Below are 25,219 nucleotides of genomic sequence, written 5' to 3' on the forward strand. Positions count from 1 at the left end.
GGCAGAAATGGAGCTGGGGATTGATGATCCCATCAAGGATGTGAGCACCAGCTTATCTCCTACAGGAGGAGTGGACCAACTCTCTGAAGTCTGTATCTTTATGAGCTTCCCTTATCACAACCCACCAGGAATCCCCAAGGAGGGGAAAAACCCAAACAGAGTTGAGATAACCACCCCAGCACTGCCATGGCTTGAAGGATTTCATAAGGTCTGGGTTCAATTTCTCTGTAGGCTGGAGGAGATGGGGCTGCTTGTTTCCAGTCCAGGGATTCCCAAACTGGGCTCTGGCAGGGAGGAGAAATGGGCTTGGAATGGAGATGGGCTCCCCAGCACATCTGACAAAACCCAGCAGTGACTTCAGGGCAAAGCCAGCCAGCCTCTCCTTTTGGAGCTCACCCCTCAGCACCACAGAATCACCCAAACCCGCCCTGCACCCCTGAAACAGCCAAAGCAGCAGCCAGGGGGTGTCACAGGGACGTTCCCAGCTTACACTTGAGGTGCTCCCCTGCTCCAGCCAGCAGCTGGTAGAAGATGTGGAACGTGCGCTCGTCCTTGGCCTGGCGCACGGCTCGAGACTTCTCCAGCAGGTCTGGGGTCACCTGGAGTCAAGGGCCACCTGCAATCCCTGCTTCACCCTGCTTCAGATCCTACAGAGAGCTCCAGAGCAGGCCGTGGAACCAGCCTGAGACCAAAGAGAATTGTAGGAGTAGTGCCCAGGGCAGCTGGGGCTGCCCCTGCATCCCTGGCAGTGCCCAGGGCCAGGCTGGACACTGGGGCTGGAGCACCTGGGACAGAGGAGGTGCCCCTGGGGCAGTGGAGGTGTCCCTGGGACAGGGGGAGGTGTCCCTGGGGCAGTGGAAGTGTCCCTGGGACGGGGGAGGTGTCCCTGGGGCAGTGGGAGATGTCCCTGCCATGGCAGGATGGGCACTGAGGTCCCTTCCACCCCAAACCAGGCTGGGATTCTGTGTCTGGACCAGGTCCAACATGGACTTTAGTGACTAAATAAGAGATTTCCAGCTGGTAGAAACCCAGTGTTCATCTCAGCCAGCTCCTAACACTTCCACACTCCCATCCCTGCATCCCCCTGCATCCCCCACTGTTTGCCACGGACCAGCTGCACTTTTGGTGAGGGGGAGCTGCCATCCTTCTCCATCATCCCTTCTACTGAGGTCCTAGCTGAACTCCTCATCCCAAAGAAGCAGCAGCTGCTGAACTCAGAAGTCCTTTATCATCCAAAGTGCATTTGCCATTCCTTCCAAGCATTGCATCTCTCCATTACACTCCACACTGCCTTCCAACAGCTCCCAGATTCAGTGTCTGCAGCAGGCAGTGCCTGATTAGCTGCCATGAGCTGTAATTTTATTTCATTTTTTCATTTCATGATATCCCGTGTTGTAAAGGAAGTGCAGGACAGGGATTTGAAATGACAGTGCCCAGGATGGGCTCCTGTGATGAAGAAGAAATTCCCCAAGAGTTAAATCCTCCTGCTCTCACAAAGCTCTGGGCAAACAATTCATCTGGACTTTCCTAAAAGCTGCCTTCATTCCTGTGCTATGGTGAATGACAAAAAACCACTTATCATTGCAGCATATTTTGAATAACTATAGATCTTTCCCAGCCTTATTGGGAAATCACATTTCCTGACAATTCCAAACATTTAATGTTCAGATCAAGCAGTTTCAAAACACAGGAACCAAATGGAAACTTAACTACAGCATTGTTTATGATCAATATTCACTTAATGTTGTTTAGCAAGACTCCCAACTCCATCCCTTTTATGAGCACTCCACTGCTGCTCTCCCAGAAAACTCAAAATTACACAATACATTTTTAGCACAGAGAAAACAACTTCAGGGAAGGGCTTTCAGTGCCAGTATTTTTCCTTGGTTTTACACTCATAAACAAGAACAAGTCTTAGAGCTAAAACTGAATTGGCTTTGGCATTAATTACAATTAATGAGGCATAACAGAAGGCCTGGTGTTACTGAACGTGCATGGTACCCAGAAGAGCTGGGCTCTGTCCTGGCTCAGGAGCTCCTCTCCAGGCAGGGGCTGCTCCTGGCCCCACAGAGAGGCTCAGCTCCTGCTCAGGAAGGTGTTGGGGGTTTGCAGAAATGTTCCCAGAACAAGCACATTTCACATTTCACACGGTTTCCCTTTCGAACACAGCCCGGGTTTAAGGCCAGCCTGAAAACCCTGCAGGTTCCAGGGGGTGGAATTTGGGAGTTTAGGATTTCTGAGCACACAGAAGCTGCTGAATCTGTGATATTTGAGCAGTTATTTTGAAACAAAGGGAGAGATGGATGCTGTCAAAGGAATGTCCAAGTGTGGCAACCTTTCACTGCATTCCAGTGAATCCCAGGGTTAAAAGCACAACAAAGCAGGGCAGCTGCATTCTGCAAGGATGTGGCAGGAAAAAGGATACAGGTCTCAATGTTGGCCCCAACAATGTAACCAGTGACATCGAAGTTAATCCTGATGAACTTGCCCTGCAAAGGAAAGAAGATTTTTTCACAGTTACTTTTTTTTTTAAAATTAAAACAATGCTGTCCATCCCAAAGATAACCCAAAAGCACTCATGGCTCACGGATCTCCCAGGTTCAGAGGGAACCTTTCCCCTTGCACGGGCTCAGCCATCACTCCAAGGGAGCACACAAACACCCTCAGGACTGGGGAACTCAGGGCAGATTGATTTGGGATCCAAGCTGCTCTGCAGGTGAGGCTCCATTTTCCCTGAGCAACCCCTCTGAGGTGGGGAGCAGTGCTGATATTCCAGGTGTGCACATCTGGGGCATTTTCTGCTGCCTGAAGGGGCCTCAGCTCCTCAATCTCAGGCGCTGCCTGGCCCAAAAGATTTCTCCCTCCTTTTCCAAAAGGCTTCCACAGCCCCTCTTCAGCTCATCTCAGGGCTGGGTTCTGCTGACACCACCACAGCACTGAGCCCAGGGCTTTGGAAAAGCCATATCAGAGGGAAGCACTCAGTGCTGCCAGGCCACTCTCAGCAAGGCCACTCTCCTGGCCAGTACAAACCAGAGACTGATCCCCTGGAACACGAGAGAACTAGAAGAATAAAGGGGGAAATGCAATCCATTGGCCACTGGGCTCCTCTGAGCCCTGCCTGGGTCAGCAGGAGCAGGGCAGGGCTGTCAGAGCTGCAGGCTGAGCCACCTCTCACCTCGTGGGAGGACAGAGAGTTTTAAGTCAGGTTTGAAAATGGCTGTGAAAGATGATTTTTTTCTGCATGAGATGAGACCATCTGGAATGAATTATACTTGTTCCTTTATGAAAACAGAGCTGGAGCCATCAGAGTGATTATGTTCATGATGGAAACACGGAGCTCAAAATAACACAAACCAGATGCTAACATCTTTTAGGGAAAGAAGTATTCTCACTAAATGAGTACAGCCTCTGATGGATCCAGGACAGGTAACAAAGTGCAATCACTGTGCAGTGAAACCTGTTGAAGTTACAAATCCTGTACCCAGCTTCTATAAGCATCAGGAAACATTATAAATAACAGGGCTGTAAAATTAAAAAAGCTGAAATTCCACAAAACTGTGCTCTCCCTTCTCAGCTGAAGGGGCTGATGGATTTAGTCATACAGTTTTCCAGAGTTCTTATCATGGAGTTGACTTCATGCATTATAAATCCAAGCAACTGTTGAAATGTCAAAGGCAGACAAGAAATCTTTCATTTGTTCTGTAAATTTTAGTGCTGTTCTCACAAGCAAAAAGATTTAATACCTCCTGAACACTTTTGAAGTTGTACTAAAAACATCTTCCCCCTGAAATAAGAGATGGCTCTTTTTTTTATTTTTCTTTTGAAGGAAAGGAAGTTCTAAGAAGTGGTAAAAAGCTATTTATTCATCCTGAGTTCCACCACAATTTTTAAAACAATGGAACCCATCAGAAGTGGTTATCAGCCACCAAAACACTGTGAACAGCAGGCAGGGACCCAACAAAAACATGGAGCAGCTACAGCAGTGCCTGACACCTGGGCTAGGTCACACCGTGGCCTTTTGACTTTCCTGCAGTCAGTCAGTACATTCAGATGGGGTTTTAGGTGTGATTGTGCAGAATTTCAGGATGTTCTCTCCAGCCCAACCACTGGATAAAGTCCCAGCTCTGCACAGCAAGGCTGCAGGCTGTGCCAGTGCCATGGGTGCCCCAGTCCTTGGCACCTGACAGCAAGGCAGCAGCATTTGTGCACACAAACCCACCCAGCTCCCAGCACAGCCAGTTTGTCACATTGCGAGCTGCTGTCAGCTCAGGGGTGGCTGGAGGCAGAATGAAATCCCTTTGCCAAGAGCCACTGGGGAGGGGCCTCCAGTGAGCCCAAAAGGCAGAAGGCATTGTAGGGAAACCTGGATTCATGGAGGGAGAGGAGAAAGAAATCTCCTGGTACAAGTAGAGAACACCTGGCACAGGGGATTTCTGCAGCAGCAGCACCAGGGGCAGGGGCTCTGCAGGGCACAGGCTCTGCAGGGATCAGGCTCTGCAGGGATCAGGGCACAGGCTCTGGGATGGGGTGCCCAGGCTCTGGTATCAGGTGCCCAAGCTCTGGGATGGGTGCCCAGGCTCTGGCATGGGGTGCCCAGGCTCTGGGATGGGGTGCCCAGGCTCTGGCATGGGGTGCCCAGGCTCTGGCATGGGGTGCCCAGGCTCTGGCATGGGGTGCCCAGGCTCTGGCATGGGGTGCCCAGGCCCTGCAGGGATCAGAGGCACTCACAAAGCGGGAGGAGTTGTCGTTCTTCACCGTCTTGGCGTTGCCAAAGGACTCCAGGATGGGGTTGGCCTGCAGCAGCTGCCTCTCCAGCTCCCCCTGCAAACCACAGAGACACAAACACAGCAGATTTATCCAGAGCACAGCACCCAGGGGCTCTGCCTCTCCTGTCACCTCCCCTGGCTCTGGCAGTGCCACCACCTCCACAGGGGGATTCTCATCTTCCCCTCACCCCCAAACCTGCAGCTGCCTCCATCCAGGGGTGAACGTGGCCGGATTTTGGGTGGGGTTTGTTTATCAAAACACACAGAGACACACACACAGAGCAGGGACCAGACAGGACTTGATGGATGTTGAAAATCACTGAATATGGGAAAGAAAAGTCACATTTAGGGCTCATGAAATCAGGCACAGACCTTTGCGTGCTTAAGGGAAGAAAGCAATTTAACTGATTTATGGTTTTAGGTGAAACTTTGTGCTGGCAGTAGAGCTATCTCAGAACACCTATTTCCACCCTCAGAAATACCTGTTTTCAAAGGTACTTTCAGGTGAGTGAAACTCCCCTGCAGTCAGCCAGACTGAAACTCATCTCATTGCATCACCTCTGACCTGGCCACAGCAGCACAGCAGAACGGAGCAACACCAACTCCAAACACTGCTCCACATTGCTCAATCCAGCCAGCATTGCTCAGGGTGCTTAATGCATTTGTTACATGCTTCTGTCAGCTCTGGCCAATGAGTTTAGAATTTGAAGTACTTATCTCAAGGAAATTGCACAACAGCTTTCACAAGTTCTGTCCATGAGGAGGTCTGCTAACAAAAAAAGTCTGTGCTGCTTCCAAGAGCCCAGGAGGCACAAATGTACACAGGAAAATATATTGTCTTCTTGCTCTGAAGGATGGTTTGGGGAAAAAAATCAGTGAAGCTGTCTGGAATGTAGTCTCCAATCTGACATCTGTGTTCATGAACCTGCTTTTTCCAATTATTTATAGTCCTGGTGAATAAAGGCCCAGACCAAGCATCAAAGAACAGGAAGCATTAAGTCTCTTAAGGCTTCCACACGAGGTCAATTCTCAGACAGGAATTTTTAAAATTCACTACTTAACACCTAAAAGAGTTTTATTTGTGTATTGAAATATATTTCAAGCTCTCCTGGAAATAAATGGCTGCTCCCTCTTTCATGTGACCTAAAGTTATCTGCTCAGAAGTTGCTTACTTCCAAACGTGCTCCCTCTGGGGCTACACATTCCCTAAATGCTGGGATGGGGAGGGAAGGAATAAAGGCAGAGCAATAAATGTGAGTCCTGGCCAGAGCAGAGCCAGCAGTGCCACGGCAGGGCTGCACAGTCACAGCCTAAAAGCACTTTTAAACTGACGAGAAACTGCAACTGGAGAGAAACTGGGTGCCCCTCACAGGCACTCTGTGCTGTTGATCTGCTCCACATTGCCCCAGTAAAGCCTCAGAGCCTGGAAGGCTCCCACCCCCCTCCCCTCTCCCAGCTCCTGGGGGCACAGCAAGGGCCAGGGGAGCATTCCCTCAGCACTGCTCCTGGATAAACCCCAGAGTGCCCAGCCAGGGCAGGCAGTGTGGCACAGCTGGCACAGCTGGCACAGCTGGCACGTCCAGCTCTGCGAGGCTTTGGAGAAGAAATGCCCTGAGTGCCCAGGGAGGGCTGCACGGCATGGCTGAGTGCCACCAGCACTGCTGGGCTGGGACAAACCTGCAATGAAGCAGCAGAGGATGTGGACAAACACATTTCCCCATGAAAGGCTCTGGCTGGAGCAAGGGCTCAGCAGCCCTGAGGAGCAGGGGATGCTGCGCTGGGGGTGACACCATGGGAGCCAGCACAGAGCTGTCACAGCTGTCCCCAAGGAAAGCACAGCCCTCACTGTGCAAAAAGGCTCCTGAGCTGGGGGGTTTCCTCTCCAGGGACTGCTTTCAGGCAAAACCAACCCTCTTTGGGAAGGGCTTGGGGTTTTACAGACACTGAACTCCAGAGTGTCCGCTTGGCCCCTGGGCACAGCTCCTGCCCAGCATCTCCCCAGAACTCCTTGGAAAAAGCAGAAAGGGAACTGGGAGCAGTGAGGGCATGCAACAGCTCATGCAGCAGCACCAACAAAGGCCAGGGGACTGTCCCAGCCCCAGGAACAGCAGCAGCAGTGACACAAGGCCAGGGACTGTCCCAGCCCCAGGAACAGCAGCAGTGACACAATGCCAGGGGACTGTCCCAGCCCCAGGAACAGCAGTGCCTGGCTCTGGGGAGGCCTGGGGCAGGCAGGGCAGCTCCATGCTGCTCACATCCAGCAGGGATCCACTCTGCACTCCACATGACATTCAAACACAGATGTTAATGACTCCATGCCTTGTGCAGCTCAGGATTAGCATTGCCCATGGCCACGGTTAAAATGTTCACCAACAAATGCTCATGGCAACCCTGGCACCCAGCTCCAAGCAAGAGGAGGGTCCAACCAGACTCCACTCTGTCTGTTTTTGGACTTGACAAATATTGGAGTAGAAGCCCTAGGAAGTGACTGATGTGTGCAAGGAGGGAGGAGTGTCTGCAGCTCCTGAAGGAGAGCACAGGCACACGGCTGGGGTACCGCACACCCCAGAGGCACCGCGGCTGCCCAGGGACTGCTTTTGCTCCCGAGAGAACACACCTGAAGGTCCCTTTGCCATTTCCCTTGGCACTAGAGTTACACTGCACTCATCAGCTCCAGAGAAATGCAAGGGGGGATTCACCCAGCTGGATTAACCCTTCAGTTTCCGTGGCTGGTCACACCCTGGGGAGCTGGGGCAAAGCTTTGCTTTGTTTAAAAGCTCCAAGGCATCACTTACCAGCTCGGGTGGGACTGGGGCATTTCTCCTGTGGCAGCAATTGTTTATCCCTCCCCACAGTCCTGCCCTCAACTCCCACCTAAGCCTCCTCCAGGTGAGCTCCACCTGGAGCCCTGCAATTCCTTCTCTCCCCCAGAAACTGGGATCAGGGAGAGCAGGGCCAGTGGCTCAGGACGTGGCGTGGGCAGGGGATGTGCCCAGAGCTCTGCCAGCCTGGGGGGCACTGACAGAGCTGGAGCTCAAAGGAGCAAACACTCATCAGGCAGCAGATCCCACTCTGCTCACACCACTCCTCCTAGAAAGTCTGGGGAAATTCCTCCTTTCTCAAGGCTCTTGGTTATGCCAGGCCTTCCACACTCGAGATCAAAGTCTTCACTGGTGATTTGCAAAGCTATAAAAATATTCAGACAAAGCACTTAATCAAAAGAATTTTGTAGCCTCCATTAATCAAATCTTTTATTTAGTGCTTTGTTTAATATTTAAAAGGTGTTCTGCACTCTCTCAGCAGCACATTACCCAATATACACAAAGTAATTTGGAGAGAGGGCAAACCCTTCATTTCAGGGCTCAAAAGTGTTAAAATCCTTTGCAATGCTGAGGAACTCGCCAGCTGCTCACTCTTCCCTCTCTCAAAGCCACTTAAATATTTCCAAAATTCTCTGTTAGCTGTGTGTTCCTTCAAGGTTTCCCACATTATCAGCACAAAGAGAAGAATATACATCAGTTCTCCTACACGACTTGAAAAGCATTAAAAAAAGCCACTTGCCTGGTGTTTGACGGGTTTGGGAGATTCGGGCTGTTCATTGCAAACAAACAAATGATAAGTTAGCAAGCAGGCATTCCAGCTGCACGTCACATCCCACATCAGCCCTGCCAGCACCTTCAACCACACTCGCTTCAGAGAGCTCCACAGAGCCTGCCCAGCTTTCAGAACAGTTACTGGCACGTGCCACACAGCAACCCCGTGTCTGTGCAAGGCACACGGCCCTGGGGAGGCAGGGAGAGGCAGGAGCTGCATTCTTTGGGCACTGCTTCCAGAATGATCCCAGCCCAGAGCCCCTCTGAGCCCAGCCCTGGGCACTGTGGGGTGGCTGGGCTCACAGGGGGTCACTTGTCACCACGGTGTTTTCTGAAAAATCCTCTGTGCCCAGGATTTTCTCTTGGGAAGCTGAGAGGCCTCAGGAAAGAACAAAACAATAATTATCTGATTGCTTGGGAATGTGGAGACCATTTACCAACACGTGCACGTTTGATTGGCTCCATGTGAATTGTTTTTAATTAATGACCAATCCCCACCAGCTGTGTCAGACTCTGAGCAGTCAGTCAGGAGCTCTCATTCTCATTCTTGTTAAACTTTCTGATGTATCCTTTCTCTATAGTTTAGTATAGTGCTAGTATATCATTTCTTTTAATATCGTACCATAAAATAATAAATCAGCCTTCTGAGAACATGGAGTCAGATTCTCATCTCTCACCTTGGCCTGGGGACCTCCCAACGCCACGATCCCTGTCCCTGAGCACTCCCAGAGGGGTGGAACAGCTCGAGGGGAGCACACACAGCAGTCAGGGGGCTGGATTTGCACCCTACTACCAATATTTCAAAATGCAAACCCACACTCGAGACAAGACCTTTGCTTCCTTCTCTCAAGCAGCAGCACAACCTTGCACTGGACACTTTGCCAGCAAGAAGGATAAAGGCAACATGAAGCTAATAAAGTGAAATAAAACCCCTTCAAAATTCAAATCTGCACAGCTTCAGCAGAAATTTTCAATTCCATTCTCTCTTCCTTGGCTCAGTCTGTGAGTTTAATAATCTTAAGCTTCATATCTGAGAGCCTGAGGCAAAGTATTGTGGAGAAACACACACAACAAGAGATTTCTACAGCAGCCAAACGTGCTCCCTCTTTCTGTGACTCTTTTGCTAGTGCAGGATGGCAGGTTTGGACAGAGGTCTGCCTTGCTCAGGTGAGTAAAGCGAATTTCAAATTGCCAAGGAAAGAACCAGCCCTCCTGGAATGATGGGGCAGGACAGAACTCCTCAGGATTCAGAGGAGCTCCATTTGTTCATGTTTACAATAGGTGGATTCCACTCTTGGGTGTCCATTCTTGCCCTGCCAGAGACAGAACTGAGCAGCACCAGGCACAGACTGAACTCCTCTGTGTTTAAATGGGGGCAGTTAAAGCCCACATGGGAAACCCAGGGGAGCTTTAGCCTGAGCGAGCCTGCCCGAGATCCTGTCCTTCAAAAACTAATTCTGTCCTTAGAAATTAATAAAACTAATTAAGCACCTTAGTGTTTCAGCTACCAAGGCAGCCACTGAAAGCAATCATTAATCTGAAAGCACCAGGAATGAGCTCTGAAGTCTAAAACAGCACCCACATGAGAGCTGGGTTTAGTGAAAATAGAGGCAGTTTGGGGTGAGAACACTTCAGGGAAAGCTTAAAGCCCCTTCCAGGGCCTAAAGGGGCTCCAGGAGAGCTGGAGAGGGACAAGGCAGGGAGGGACAGGACCAGGGAATGGCCTGAAGCTGAAAAAGGGCAGGGCTGGATGGGATATTGGGAATTAGGAACTGTTCCCTGGCAGGGTGGGCAGCCCTGGCAGAGCTGGGGCTGCCCCTGGATCCCTGGCAGTGCCCAAGGCCAGGCTGGACAGGGCTGGGAGCACCTGGGGCAGGGGAAGGGGTCCCTGGGACAGTGGAGGTGTCCCTGGGACAGTGGGAGGTGTCCCTGCCATGGCAGGGCTGGCACTGGATAATCTTTAGCATCCTCTCCAACCCATTCTGGGATTCTGTGATCTGCACTTGATGTACAGGTTTCCCTGATGGAGACTGGACACCCTGCCTTGCTTCCAGCTCCTGTTCCAGCCCTGCCCAGCAGCTCTCCCTCCCCAGCCCCTATCCTCACTTTTAGGGCTGCTGCAGCCCCAGCTGGCTCTGCCAAGCCCCACTGAGGTTCCTCTGCCACCTCTCCTCCTCCCACACTCTGAGTGCAGCGCCCAGGACAGCACCTTGGGATCCCCCAGGAAAGGAGATTCCCACACTCAGAGCCCAGGGATCCCCCTGGAATTCAGGCTGAAACTGCAGCCCTGTGTCACTGGCTCCATTCCCAAGGCCCTCGTGCTCAGGGCTGGGCAGGGCTCTGTCAGCTCTAAGGACAGAGGGATTTGGGGACAGAAAAGCCTCCTGGACAAGCAGCTGGATGCCAGCCATGCCAGGCTGTGCAGGGATGGGCAGAGCTCTCTCAGAGGCTGAACATTTCCCCTCCAGCCCAGCTGGAGGAGGCACCTGGTGAGCCCCTGGGACACCTGTGCTGCTCTGAGGTGCCACTCTGGGGCTCCTCTGCTTTGTCCTGTTTATACAGCACCAGGTCAGGCAAATCACAGCTAACCCTGGGCTCAGCACACAAACTGCTTTGTTTAAAACAGTAATCAATGAGGCTCAGGAATGCACCTGTCACTGATAACCATCTGTAAGGGATGGGTACAGGCAGCCTGCACGCCATGGATTGATTTAACAAGCCTGTTTAGCATCTTCCTGTGCACAGGGTGATGCACAGGTTGCACAGACTCTGCATCAGCCCTCCACAGCTTTCTAATGAATATGCAAAGAGGGTAAATTAATTAGGGCTGCTTCTGTAACCCCCGTTCTGACCCTTCCCACCTTTCCAGTGGCACCTGTGAGGGTCAGACATTCTTTGTTCCCAATATAGAAACACAAACCATTTGTTGCACAACAAGGGAGACTCATTTGTACTTTCAGAAGGAGTTTGGTGACAAACACTCTGCATTTTTCATGGATGCATGGCAAACCCAGTGCCCACTGTGGAACTGCACTGAATAGAGGGCACGACCCAAGACTTTTATTCAGGACACTCCCTGTTCTTTTTGTTCACATCCCAGCTTTCCCCTTTCTTTCCTGTGCCTTCTCAGGCTCCCTGAGAAGTTGCATCATCTCCACGCCTCAGGATTTTGAAACCTCAGCTTTTGTGGGGATTGGGCAATGCAATTTCACTTTGAAGGGAGGCACATTTTGAAAGGTGTCTGGACAAGAGGCTTCCAGAAGTGTCTGAGGTATTCCAAGTTGTCAACAGAGTATTAGAAATACTTGGTGCAAACCCTGCACAGTTCCCTTCTCTCCAAAAGCCTGTTGGCAACGTTGCCTCTGTAGAAATTGAAAACCCACTGGGTTTGTCCAAGGCTGCACAGTGGGAAAGCCAAGAACACGCATAACTGCAAACCTCCCAGAAAATCCCTCGTGCTGGACGATGTCCCAGACAGTGTCACCAGAGTCCCAACATGTGGCAGAGCCATGAACACAGCCCTGACACGCTGACACTCCAGTGGGCAGATCCTCCTCCTGAGCAGCACTCTCAGCCTGCTCAGTAAACTCTTACAAAAACCGATTTTCATCTTTTCTGTGTGAAAAACCAGCACAGTCTGGGCCAGTCCCAATGCACAGGCTCACATCATTTCCTGCTGACCAAAGCACAGAGCCAAGTTTCCCCAGACACTTCAGGAGGTTTCTCCAAACCTGCCTGCAGCCTTTCCTTCTCTCCCACTTCAATCCTCACTTCTCTTTCCCTCCCAGCCTGGTCCAAAGCCCCCTGGTGTCCCTGCAGGCTCTGAGCCCTGGCACAGGCAGGGATGTCTCAGTGAGAGGTGCCCTGACGCCAGGATTACTACTGAAAAACCATTTGTGATTACAGCAAGACACTGTTTGGAGCAAAGCTCAATTAAAACTTCACTGCAAACATATCCAAGTGTTCCTATCAGTGAATATTCAAACCCATTCCTGGTTTCTAAAAGCAAAGGATCGCTCAAAATTCAGTGCAAATGTTGAAGCCTGGCAGGAAATCTGAATAAGGTTCTATATAAATCAGAGTTGGTTTCAAGCTACCAAAAAAACCAATATTCTCTGATATAAAAGTATACACTCACTTGTTTATAGTGTAATAAAATCTGAGCTTTTCATTAGATGCTGGCTTCTAGATATAGCAGCTCTACAGCAGTTTTTAAGCTGGATGATTTTTCCCATCTACAAGTTAATTTTTGAAAGCACAGAAAGCTTGTTCACAAATATAGTACTGAAAAGTGCATCCAGTGGGAACTAAATTCAGTTAGAACTGCCTGGGTTTATTGAATCTTTTTGGAAAATGGGGTTTATTGCATAAGAAAGCTTTGCTTTTATTTGTATAAAGCCTTTAATTTCACAACAGAAATGAGGCAGCTGACATGGACTAGAACTTTTGATATAACTGATAGTTTCAGCCACTGCTAAAGAGAAAATAATGGTTGAGACAAAATTGCACAGATTATATTACAGTTCAATAAAAAAAAGTCATTTTGTCAAATGCAAAGACGGTAATTTGCAAAAAGAGCAATGAAGAAATGAGAAAATACCCCAACTTACAGGAATATTATGGTCCTTTCTTCCTTTATGGGAGGAAGCAACATGAGCAAGGTACTGAATAACCTTCTTGGTGTTCTCAGTCTTCCCAGCACCAGATTCACCTCTGCAAAACAGGGCAGACATTTCCTTCAAAACTCCCCTTCAACAACAGGAACCCTGTGAGACAGCCCCTCACCCACCCCCCTGATGGCTCTGGCTGTGCACAGACCGAAAGCCAAAAGCAGGGATGCTGCAGGAAGCACAAGGTGTTGGTTTAAAATCCCTCCTTCATCCCAAAGATCTCCTGAGCTTTCAGATGTCCAGACAAGGCGTGACATCAGTTTGATTAAGAGCTTTTGGCTCTGGGCCTGGAGCCCTTTGCTAGCCAGGGTGACATGAAGCACTTGTGCCCTGCCTGGATGGCTGCAGACAGAAGTTTTCAGGGTGCAGAAACATTTTTATTTTTAAATCATCAGATATACACACACATTTTTACACTTAGCACCATTTCAGCACTCCAGGGTTTGCTTATGGGAATTGCCAAGTTAAGGGAAACACTCAGTACCTTTAGGAGCCAGAACAGAGTGCAGTAAAACACACCTCAAACAAGAGAGAATTCTCTTTCCACTGCTCACCTCGGAGTCTCTGCTAGGTTAAAATATATTTAAGGCCACAGGGCTACATGAAACCATGAAGAAATGAATTTATCAGTGCAGAGTTCACAGATCAATAAAGCTAGCAAATGCACATTTCATTTTTAAGCCAGAGGTGGATTTAAAGCAGAGCATGTTTAGACAGAATTTATGGAGAGGTTTACAGGAGATATTCAAAGCAGGAAATGTGACCAGGTTCATGTCCCTGCAATCACAAATGAGGTTACTACAGCTCTAAAAATGACAGTTTGGAGTTTTTTCCCTAACCTAGGTCTGATCTTCAGACAAATCCAGCCCCAGAGGGATCCAGGGGTGCCTTAGGCAGGGCTCAAGCAGGGCAAGGCACTGAAGGAAGATTTCCAGGGAGACAGAGACTGCCGTGAGCAGCTCTGAAGTGTGGGAAGCTAAAAAGGGTTTTATGGTGGGGATTTGCATGGAAAGAGTGGAAGCACTCCTGCCATTCAACAGTTGTTCAAAAATTAACAGTTTGGAAGCCAGCTCCTTTGTGAGAATGACAAGCACACATTTTTCCTGCCCGCTTATTTCCCCTCTAAGCTTCTTATAATGGAAATGTTCATTTAGCAGGGGAATTGAAGCACATTCTTGTGCAGCCTTTTTCATCATACACCCCAGTTCTGCAGCTAATCTGCATTTGCTTAGGGATTCAGCACCTCCAGAGCTGCACTTGCTGATCAGATAAGAGCTGAGGAGCATCCCTGTCCTCACACTGCACTCAGAGCTGCAGAGGGGAGCCCAGAGAGCCCCTGGAATTTGAATTCTGCAGGTACAGGAAGGATACTGACACTGGCCCAGATTTGCAAGACTCAAACACTCTTGTTGCTCCTCACCTCCCAGCACTGTCAAATCCCAGAAACCCCACGGGGAATGGCCCTAAGAGAGGGGAGGCTCTGCTGAAGGATGGCAGGATGGGCATTTCTGCAGCCAGGAGCAGGAGCCTGCATTCACTGCAGCTCGTGGGACTCCCCGCAGGAGTTCCAGGTGAAACAGCTTCTGTTTGACCTGGCAGAACAGCAGCAGTCCCAGGTTGGGCTGGAAAACGCCTGCAGAGGAGCTGTGGGGTGGTGCAGAGCCCCAGTGTCCCAGCTGGGCCACCCAAGGGTCCCTGATGGCATCTGCTCCTTCAAACAGCTCCACCAGCCTGCCTAAAACCCCCTGGGCTCCCTCCTGCCTCACCATCCCTGGAAAACAGCACGGAATGTGGAGGCAGGGAAGCAGTGCCCTCCATTCCCCAAAGCTGCCAGGGAGACAGGGAGTTCCCTGCAGACTCCTTGGCTGGGCTGGCTCTGCTCGGTGCCTGGAAAAACCTGGAAGGTGCTACCTGAAAAGCTGGTTGCAAAGGAGACTACTCTGAGAGCTGGCTAATGGATAACTGGCTTTTCTTTTTGCCAAGATACCATCACTGTGAAACCCAGAAAGCGGGGGCACTTTGGGACAAGTGGACAAGTGGAACAACACCCTCTGACTTAATGAAAAATCCCATTTCCACCCAGCCCAGAGTCCCCACAAACAAGGCAAATGTGAATGCTGATAAGCAGAAAAAAAAGCCCCAAACCATCAGGTGCCAATTCTTGCTTCTCAGGTCTTTATTTCTCATTTCCCTTTCACTGCAGTGTTTACATTAACATAATTCATGACCATGAGCAATAATGAAAGCAGCTTTGCCTGTTTCTGGATGTGTATTCAAAAATGCTAATGCTAAAACTATTCCAGCAGGTAAGAGAAGTAAGAAGCACAGCAAAATATACATTTACATTTTAAAACAATACAATTTGTTCTCATTGTCAGCAGAGCTTGGGAATGCACTATTAGCTTGCCTGTAAAGCTAGAGAAATAATCTTTTCTGTCAAATCACAAGAAGAAAGTTTATGACATTTTAGAGGAGGAAAATCTCCTGTAACACATGCAGTGCAGAGAAGCTGCTGCAATAAATACAGCTCAGATGTCAGCTCTGGAAAAGGGCAGCACAGGGCTGGAGGAGTCAGCACAAGCACAGGAAAGGCAGCAGCTTGAAACACATTCCTTGTGTTAGAAACCCTCTAAATCAATCAGAGGGGTACTTTAGAGAGAGTCTTTGTGCAAGACCTCATTGAAAAGCAGCACCAGAGGATGTTATCATCCCAGTCCTGCTCTCCCTGGAGCTTACAGGAATGCCAAATATTTCCTGCAGCATCGTGGCAAATAGCTCTGCTGCCACATACTATGAAAGAATTAGAAGATTTAGGATAAAGTCCTTTGCATTTACAGGAATAATGACATCTGCATACTTTGGTTCTTTCCCAGGAGTGCAAACACATGGATTACAAAAATAAATTAAAATCTTCTACCTCTATCAACCTGCCCAAAAAAGGTAAACTCTGAGTAACACCACGTACAGTCTTTATGGAATGGGGATGGAATCACAAAGCTAAAGCTTAACTTTTCCTAAACCTTGTTTTAATACAACTCAAACTGTTGCCATAAATTAACCAACTAAAGCTGAGAAGCAGCCTCACCTCAGTCAGTGGCAGCTCTGCTAAATGATTTCACCTCCTTCACTCCAGGCTGGCAGAATCACAAACTCAGCTCCAGCCATGGGCTATGCCAAACTGTGCTCCCAGGGAGCAAACCCTCCCGGGCTCCAGCTGGCAGCACAAGGTCATTCCATCCACTAACTGGGGGATCTCTCCCTTGGAAGCCACCTTCAGGGACAGGCCAAACAGTCTGCCAGTGGCTGGTGACCTCATGCAGGATCCCATGTCCAAGTGCTCTTCCCTGGAGCAGCAGAACTCCTGCTTTGAAGCAGCTTCATGCACATTTAAAAGAGGAAAAGTTTAGCCAGCATGAGCACTTGAAAGTTGAACACGGTTTTGAATTCATTGCATGTAAAGCTGGAGTGTCATTTTCAGCAAAGCCCAGAACTCTCCAGGCAAATTCATCCCAGCTCCAATTTGCTTAGGAAAATGCAGGCACTGACTCAACCAGCTGCAGCTCTCCCTGAGCAGCCTGAGCCCAAACCTGGCACAGGAAGCACTCCCACCACTGGACGGGTTCTCACTGGAGAAGGTCAGGTCAGAGAGGAGAGGACTCACAGCAGAGAGCAGGGATGGAGCTGCTCTTCCCAGGGAACAGCTCCCAGTGGCAGGTATTATCCCAGAATGGGCTTGGTGCCCCTTGCAGGGGTCTGTTCCAGGAGGAAACACCATTTCTGAACAAAGAGCAGTGGAACAGCTGCTTTCCCTACTGCCAGGCAGCTCTGAGGCATTCACACACCTGGTGACAGTGACAGCAGCCTGCATGGCAGGGCCACCACCCCTGCCTGACCTGGGAAATGCCTTGTGGGCTGCAGGGAAATCAGAGCAGCTTAGAGCTGCTTGCTGAAGGCCACTGGCCCCTCTCCAGCTGCCTTCCCCAGAGCCAGGAACTCCATCCCACCAGGTGCCAGGAGCAGCACAGCACACAGGACACGGACCCACACACCCAAAGCCTGCAGTTCCAAGGCAGGCTGGGCTTTATCCTCCTGCCCGGGCACAGCCTGCAGACCAACAACACTCCTGGAGATGTGGAGTATGTTAGCATGGCCAGATGCAGCTGGAGATCATCTCTGGGATTTAAATTCCTGAAAAACTAACCCAAACAAAGTCAGGATTTTCTGTTTTGGATGGCTGGGTCACTCACACCCTTCCTCTGCCCCAAGAATCTCAGTCAGGAAAAGCCCTGGGATGAGAAGTTGATGTGGCAGCACTGGCTCCTCCTGTGACAGTGACACCTGGGCGAGGTCCCAGCACACAGAACCCACCCTGCTGCTCACAGCTGCCAGCACCACCTCCTCCCATGGAAGCAGCCACTCACAGAAGGCCCCAAACCATGGAAATATGGAAATATGCACTTAAATTGTTTGGAGGAGAAAGTAACTGCCTATGTAAGAGCCCCAACAATGGCCTTTTGTCCTCGCCACAACAGCAGTTGCAAAGAACAGAGGAGACACTTATTCTCAGGCACAACCGAGCAGATCATCTGCCAGTTACAAATTAACAGATATTTACAGACAAGACCTGTAATTAAAGGGTGCCTTAATCACCTGCCTTGTTTTCTGCAAGAGGAACCACTGATAGTTTGGGGAAGAGTCGTGAATTGGCTTTGCTACTGAGGTGGCTGCTCCGGAGCTGCTTCCCTTCCCTCCTGATGCTCCCCATCATCTCCACAGCACTTGCCATGGGAATGGGACCAGCTGGAGCCCAGCCAGGGGTTGTACACAGAAATGTTTGGTATTTGCTGCTGTTGGCCTTTAATAAGCAGCCTCTATTCCCTGCACAGCCCATCACTCCCACGGAAGGCAGCTCAGATTAGATATCCTTGTAGGGCTGCAAGCATCTGCTGAACACCTCTTTATCAGGCCAGGCCCGGCTCTGGGAATGCCAGAGCTCTGTGCTAAGAGTCTCCAGAACGCTCTGCCTTGCAAAGTGCAGTGCAGCACACTTCCAGAGCTGACTTTCTTCAGTGTCTCCCAAATCCCCAATTACCACTACACAAATTTCTTCATCCTGGTCATCAGCCTGCCATGCTCATGAGCAGAGAAACACCAGAACTTCACAAAATAGCAGCTGCAGCTTCTCCAAGGGAAAATATTAAAAAACCCAACACCCTGAGAAGCTCTTTAGCCCAACTTCACATCCCACAGAAAGAGGAAAATGTGCAGGAAGGTCTGGGAATGCTGCAGTGTTGGCATCACAGCTCTGTACAAACCACTGATGGATGCTGAGCCAACACAGGCTGAAAGCCACTGCTTCTAGACACAAATATATCACTTATATATATATATTACATATAAGCTAGAAGGAACATGAAGTTTCTAGAGCTACACATATTTTCCTTTCTTTTCAGCAAACTAAGAATTTGCAGAGAGAAGGTCCAAAATAAACCCTCATTTGCAGTCCCATCAAGGGGGAATGATGAGATGGAAGTTGGTTGAGTCCAGAAAAGTGCTGCTTGTGAGGGCTGCTCCTTTGCTTTCCATTGCAAAGCTGGATGAACTAAACTCCAGAGCAGAGAGCTCCAGCAGCCTCGCTCACCATCTGTTAGTGGTTAGCAGCCCAAGATTAAACCATCCAACTTCAAAGCCTAAAAGAAATTCTCACCATTACTGTTTGTTCAGCTCCTCCCATCTCCTCTCCAGCCAGGCAATAATCTGGCTTTCACACATGGACTGTCCAATGGATCTGGGGGCTGCAGCTGTTCCTGTCTCTAAAAAGCCATATTTGGGTTTTTCAGTTGGTGAAAGGCCAAAGGGCACAGAAGAAATCCCATCCCTGCTCCTGAGGAAACCAGGGGATGCCACGGAGCAGCAGAGGCTGCTGGCCATGGGAAAAGGACTTTTGGTTCACTGTGAGAAAAGCCCATCCATAATAAGCAATTTCATCAAGGAGTTCCTTCCTCAGCAGTCCCCAGCTGACAGAGGCAGATGGGGAAGGGGAGGTACCACCATGGACCAGCACACAAAGCAGGAGCAGGGCACTCAGGGCATGCTCCATACCAGTAATTCCCAGTCAGGCCCAGCAGACAGACCCTGCAACAACAACACTGTCTGATTTGGGGAGTGGAGAGGGAAGAGCAAAGAAGGGAGCAGAGAGAGCAAGACAGCCCAGCAGCTCCTGCTCAGAGACACCTCCAGTTCCAGCAGGAACAGCTCCTGGTGCATCTGGTACCCAGGGTGGCTTGGAGAAGGACACAGCAGCTGCCAGGGCCAGCAATCCCTGCTGGAGCCAGCCTCCAGGGTGCTCTGCACACAGACACTGCAGCAGCACAGCCTGCTGGAGTTTGTTTTACCTCCTTTGGGAAAACACTACTGCCTTCAAAGACAGCAGTTTGTGCAGCACTGCTGATGGAGCAGCAGCAGGTGGTGAAGCTGAGAGGGAAACCCCCAGGTGACCCCACTGCCTTCAAAACAATGAGATGGCAGGGGAGACATGCTTGGAGAAGCACCCAGGGATCTGCCCCACTGCAGGCATGCACTGAGAGAAATCCCTGCTCCTGCAGCAGCTCAGTGCAATGAAAAAGCTTTTCTTCAGCACAGCTCTCAAAAAAAAAAAAAACCAACAAAAAATTAGAAAACTTTCAGTAAAGTGAGTTCCTCAAGAAGATCCACCTGCACTCAGCTTCTTCCCAGAGCTGGGTATTGACCAGAACAGAGAGTGCAGGAGTGCAGGCCCTCCTGGGGAAACAGACTGGTGTTTCCTAAAGATCTGCACAGGGAGCACAAGGAAACTGCCTCTGCCCCAGATTAATGGCACACGCTCACGCCAAGGATAAAAATGCCACGGGTGCCACATTCAAACCAGCACTCAGCTGTCAGTGGGGCTCAGAAGATCAAAGGCTCATGGGCACCTTGCAGGTGAGGTGACAGAACTGAGGAGCAGAGTGTTCAAAGGTTCCCAAGGCAAGCACAAAGGGATCAGACACTCACTAGGCCAGACCCCAAGGAAGGCATCTGCAAAACTGCAGAGACAATCTGGGAAGAGCAAGAACCCAAGGGCTTGTCACAAACCCAGGAATTCCCCCAGCAGCAGCACTCCTGGCTGTCAAGAAGAAAAGGGGCTGGATCCAGAGACCTGATAAAGCGTCCTTCAAATGGCATTGCTGGAGAAGAGACTGCCCCTCCTCTAAAGGCCAGGGAAGCTAAAGATCCAGGACACTTCAGCAGCAGAGGCAGGGAGGGAGGTGAAGGTAAAGATCCAGGAAACTTCCCCAGCAGAGGCAGGGAGGGAGGTGGAGGTGCACAGCAGGCAGACCCTCCACAAGCAGGGGCACAGCTCTGTCCCAGACAATTGCTGCCCAGGCAGCTGGAGACAGGGAAATGCCAGGCACACCACAACTGTCCACTCAGCTCAGGGCACCGCTCACGAGGTGGTTTTTCCCCATTAGCTAGCCTGAACCACTCCTACTGGAGAAATGAGAAATTCTTCTGAGGGCTCCCGGCCTTAGTAAACAGCAGGGTCAATGAGGTGATCCAGGTCCTGAGACAGCAAGTTTGGGATGAGAAGATGAGTCCTCTGAAGCGCCACAGGAGTTTCTGAAACCACCTCCGGTGTTGTTAGCACTCTGCTTGCACTTTATTTACTCCTGCCTTAGTCCAGGACCTGCAAAACCAGTGCCATGAAGGGGAACTCACAATTTAAATTCCCCTTATCACCAGGAGCAGCAATGCAAGGGGAGTCCTGGATCCTTTCCCCCTCCTGACCAAACCATGGGATCTCCTCCCACCCAGGGGAGCTCCCCGTGGCTCTGTCCCACTCCCAAGGAGGATTTAACCCCCAGAACCCCAGTTTATAATGCAGACCTATAAAAGAATGAGGCTCTCCCAAGAAGGATGGTGGCATTCTCCCAAGGCCTGGCTGTGAGGATGTGTGTCCATCCTCACCCTCACCACCTGAGCTCCAGCTGCTCTGCAAGGCAGAGCCAAGCCCAGCAAAGATGGAACCAACTCTGCAAGGCAGAGCCAAGCCCAGCCAAGGGGAACCCAGCACAAGGAGCACAAACTCCATGCTCCGAACCAGACACAAACAGGGATCAGTTGTCCACCCAGTGCAGGTGGGTCAAAAGCTCACAGGAGCCTTAGAGGGGAGGGAATGACAAAGTTGAAGGCAGGAGAGCTTAGAGGCTTTGCAATTTGTAAATGATCAGATTGGACATTCACCAAATCCTGCAGCACTGCCATTCCAGCCTTGTGGGCTTGGCTGACCGTGCAAAGGAGAGGAAAGTTCATGGGCAGACACAGAACATGAAGCTACTTCAAAACATTCACCTGGGGCAAGCACAGCTGCCAAGGCATCCACAAACACAACAAAAGCCTTTCTTCTCACCCTGGGATCCCATCCCTGCTTTGAGGGCTGCTTTGTGCAGGGCACATGGAATAGTCAGCACACAAAACACAAGTCCTGCTAGGAGCAGGAACCACAGACCCAGACAAGCCTGAGTTAACCAGATCAACTTTTATCTGAAGCACAGCACTCTTTCTGCTTCTGTGTCCTTAGGTGCTGGGAACCCTGCATTTTTTATGGTATGTGTGGCTGGAAGAGGCAAGGCTTGAAAGGATGCAGCCCCAGTCTTGTACAGACTCTGGGAGTCAAGGCCCCTCTGTGGGAGCACAGGATGGAGATCTGAATCCCTTATGTCAGGAAGGGAACTGAACCCAGGCCTGCTGCAGCAGCCAGTCTCCCCCTGCACTGCTGCAGGCAGCAGGGCGCCCCCAAAGCACATCCCCAACACCAGGGGCTGCAGGGCTGGGGCACCAAGCACTGGAGCTGCCCCTGTGCCTCAGCCCCTCACTGGCTGTGTCCCACCCTGCAGACAGAGGCACGGCGAGCTCTCCAGCCCAGATGAGCCATCCTGAGCCCCAGGCTGCTCCCAGCAGGGACAGCGTCCCCCCTGCCCCCCAGGCTGGCACGGGGAGCGCTGGCCCAGAGCTCAGTGCAGCTGGGGCTGGGCCAGCCCGGCTCCCCGAGCCCAGGGAATCCTTATCTCCCTGCTGACACTCCCTGAGCAGCACAGGAAGCTGCAGGAACACACAGTGCACGGGGGAGAGGGCAGGAAGCTGGCTCAGCCCTGCCGGCTGCACCCCGAGCACAGACAGCCTCAAGCCCACTCGTGCTCTGCCTTGGCAAGCAGAGCCCAGGGAACCTCAGCCACGGCCACAGGTCTGCCCAGGTGCAGAGGGAACCCTGGTGACCCCTCCTCAGAGACCCCTTGGAGGCAGAGCCAGAGCCGAGCTGCTGCTCAGGGTCTCCAGCCCACTTCTGGATCTTGTCTTCCCCAGGCCTTTCCCCCTGAGCAGCCAGAGCACAGCAGTGCAGAGATGAACTTCTTAAAGCTTCTGGCTTGGATGCAGAGCTCCTCACTGATGTTTTAAATCACATTTCTTAAGCAGAACATGCCTAGGAAACTCAAGAATGTGAATTACAGCATTAAAAGACTATATCCCCACGTTAAATAGCACTTCATGCTACATCTTTTCCCACTGCCTGTCAAGCAGAAGACCAAGCTTTGCCTCCCACAGCTGTATCAAAGCCCCTCTCACAATACAGATCCCCCAAAGTGCCAAAAGAGAAATGATCACTCACGTGCAGAGAATTGATTGGTCCTCACGGTCTGCAAAACAAGAACAAACACGGTTATAGGGCTTTGCTTACACTGCTCTGTAATCTGCAAAAGAGTTCATTTTAATCGAGCATTTCTAATGTTCATCTTTGCAGCTGAACGATTTGAAGGACGCTCTGAAGTAATGTTAATAATGTCCCCATTTCACATGCACACACCCCTCAAACAACAAGCCTGGAAGTTCCTCAAAGTCCTGACATTTCAGATAATGAACTCAAAATTCTGGTTAAATTTAATAATCATCCACAGCAAGGCGTTTAACTATATTTTCAGATCAAGTGGCCCTAACACTTCTTATTCTGAACACATAAAGAATACAAAACCTCACATGAGGAGAAAAGCAGTTTCAAGCACACAACACTGACAACCACACACTTGGAAGGAGCCCTGCCACCTCCAGCAAACATGTGCTTTCCTCCCCAGCATTTTGTTCTCTTTTTCAAACGAACACGCAGGCCTGAAGAGCTCCCACAATTCAGCTTATTCATGAAAGCCTTGTCTAAAGGACACCCAGGGAAAGCAAAATGCTGCAGCACTTGCTCAGCACTTTGTGCTGCACTCACGACCTTTGGGAGGAACTCCTGAAGGTCAGGTGCAGCCTGCAAGGGCTATTTCATCATGCCAAGAGCCTCACGGAGCGTATTTCAGCACCACATTAAAAATTCTACCATCAAAACACGGGAACATACCTGCAGCAAGAGAAGATTTCAGTAAAGCCTTTCAGAGCAGGCAGGTGCTGCTGCACGCTGCCAGCACAGGCTGAGCCACAGATGCCACCCCTGGCAAGTTCCAGACTGCATTAGCACCAAGGATGACAAGAAATGGAGCTGCTTTCTGACTGAGAAACGCTAAACACATGCAGTCAGCTGTACCTGGAGCCTGCTGTTCACAGCCACCACGGAGCAGGAGTGCTGGCCTGGCTCTGTGCACAGAGCTGCACGGGCTGTGCCTCACCTGGTGAAGCCTGCAGCTGTGGCTGTGTCCTGAGGGCAGCTGAGAGCCCCAAACATCCCTCCAAGGGGAACACCCAGCAGAATGGGTGCAGGACAGCTGGAGAAGATTAGTTCAGACTATTAAAAGTGGGAGAGAAGAATCCCAAGTGTTGGAGACCTGACAGGGCTGCAGGGATGCTCCTGGATCACTCCCTACAGCTGCAGACCAAGAAAAGGAATGGGAAGCAAAAAACGCACGATGAGAGGGGGCAAAAGCAGTGGGAGTATGACAAGAGAAACACGAAGAAAACACTTATTTATGTTCTTCTGGGTCTATATCAGGCAGCAGGTCCTGCAAGACCCGTCCAAAAGAAGTTTCTGGTGGCAGGAGCAGGGCCAGGGCAGGGCTCAGTTGCAGCTGGGGGTCTGGCAGAGCCCGGAGTGCAGCTCTGAGCCTGGGCTGCTCCCAGGGCAGGCAGCAGTGGCTCCTGCACTGCAGCAGCTCTGGCCAGAAGAGCTCAAGGCCTGACACAGGACAGCACAGACCATTTGTCCCTGCAGAAGAAGCAGCTGAATGAAAGCCAGGCTGGTACTGTGAGTGGAGCTGAAAGATAGTGCCTCTTAGCTTTAGTATTTACTGGGGCCTTTCTTTAAAGTGACAAGTTGATTTCCCCCTTTCTTACATCCCAGAAATAACTTCACCCTAATTTTGGCAGTGTAGCTGGGCCATCACCTCAAAAAGCACAGCCTCCTCTAAACTAGACCTCTTCAGCTTAGCACTTCAAAAGAGTTAACACAGCCAAATTTGCCTGGAAGTTTAACTTACTTGGACTTCAGTGTGAGTTTCTCAATGCTTTGTATGCTGACATTTGTTACCTGTGCATTCACCACGCAATGCCACTGTGCCATAATACACACCATAAATGAATTTTCTTACACAATTACATTTGAAGAAAATCTACAAGTCCAGAAAGTTGTATTTATTTGCCACTGCCAGAAGCTCCAGCAAGTGCAGCCAGGCTTTTTAACTTCCTCTGTCCAGCAGCCCGAACTGACACAGCCCTTACAAAGTCAATTATCTGCGCTCAAGTATGTCCCTCCAAACCCATCTCTGTGTCCATCTGGACTCTGAACCTCACAGGGCAGGAGAGTGGAAGGAAGACAACAGCAAACTCCAGGTTCTGCCTCGTGCTGCCTCCCCTGTGCTGCTGGCCATTCCAGCCCTGTTCTCCCTCCCCTGTGCTGCTGGCCATTCCAGCCCTGTTCTCCCTCCCCTGTGCTGCTGGCCATTCCAGCCCCAGCCCTGGCCTGACCCCCAGCCCAGGGAGCCTAGGGTGGTGCCCAGGCAGTGCCAGGCACCCTCTGGCCCAGGAAGGAGCTGATGTGCCCAGAGCCACTCTGACAAGTGAATAACATGGAAGGGTCACTGATGGCTCCTGCAGCTCCCTCTCCCCCAGATAACACAGATCACACCGTGCTCCTGCAGCCCTGATTTCAGAGCAGGCTCCCCCTGCCCAGGGCTGCAGCTGCCTCTGC

The 25,219-nt window shown here is 50.7% G+C and overlaps 1 protein-coding gene across 1 annotated transcript in view; it reads right to left on the bottom strand.

The window, feature by feature from the left end:
* MYH10 (myosin heavy chain 10) overlaps positions 1-25,219 on the bottom strand; it is an 86,543-nt gene that overhangs the window by 33,881 nt on the left and 27,443 nt on the right. The window contains exons 4-8 of the mRNA XM_084218643.1: positions 22,715-22,742; positions 12,970-13,072; positions 4,729-4,821; positions 2,426-2,489; positions 491-589 (exon numbers count right to left, since the gene is read on the bottom strand). Of these exons, the coding sequence (XP_084074769.1) occupies positions 491-589; positions 2,426-2,489; positions 4,729-4,821; positions 12,970-13,072; positions 22,715-22,742 (387 nt within the window). The remainder of the gene's footprint in view (positions 1-490; positions 590-2,425; positions 2,490-4,728; positions 4,822-12,969; positions 13,073-22,714; positions 22,743-25,219) is intronic.

Source organism: Fringilla coelebs, assembly GCF_963513975.1.
Source record: "Fringilla coelebs genome assembly, chromosome: 19".
Taxonomy (NCBI): Eukaryota; Metazoa; Chordata; class Aves; order Passeriformes; family Fringillidae; genus Fringilla; species Fringilla coelebs.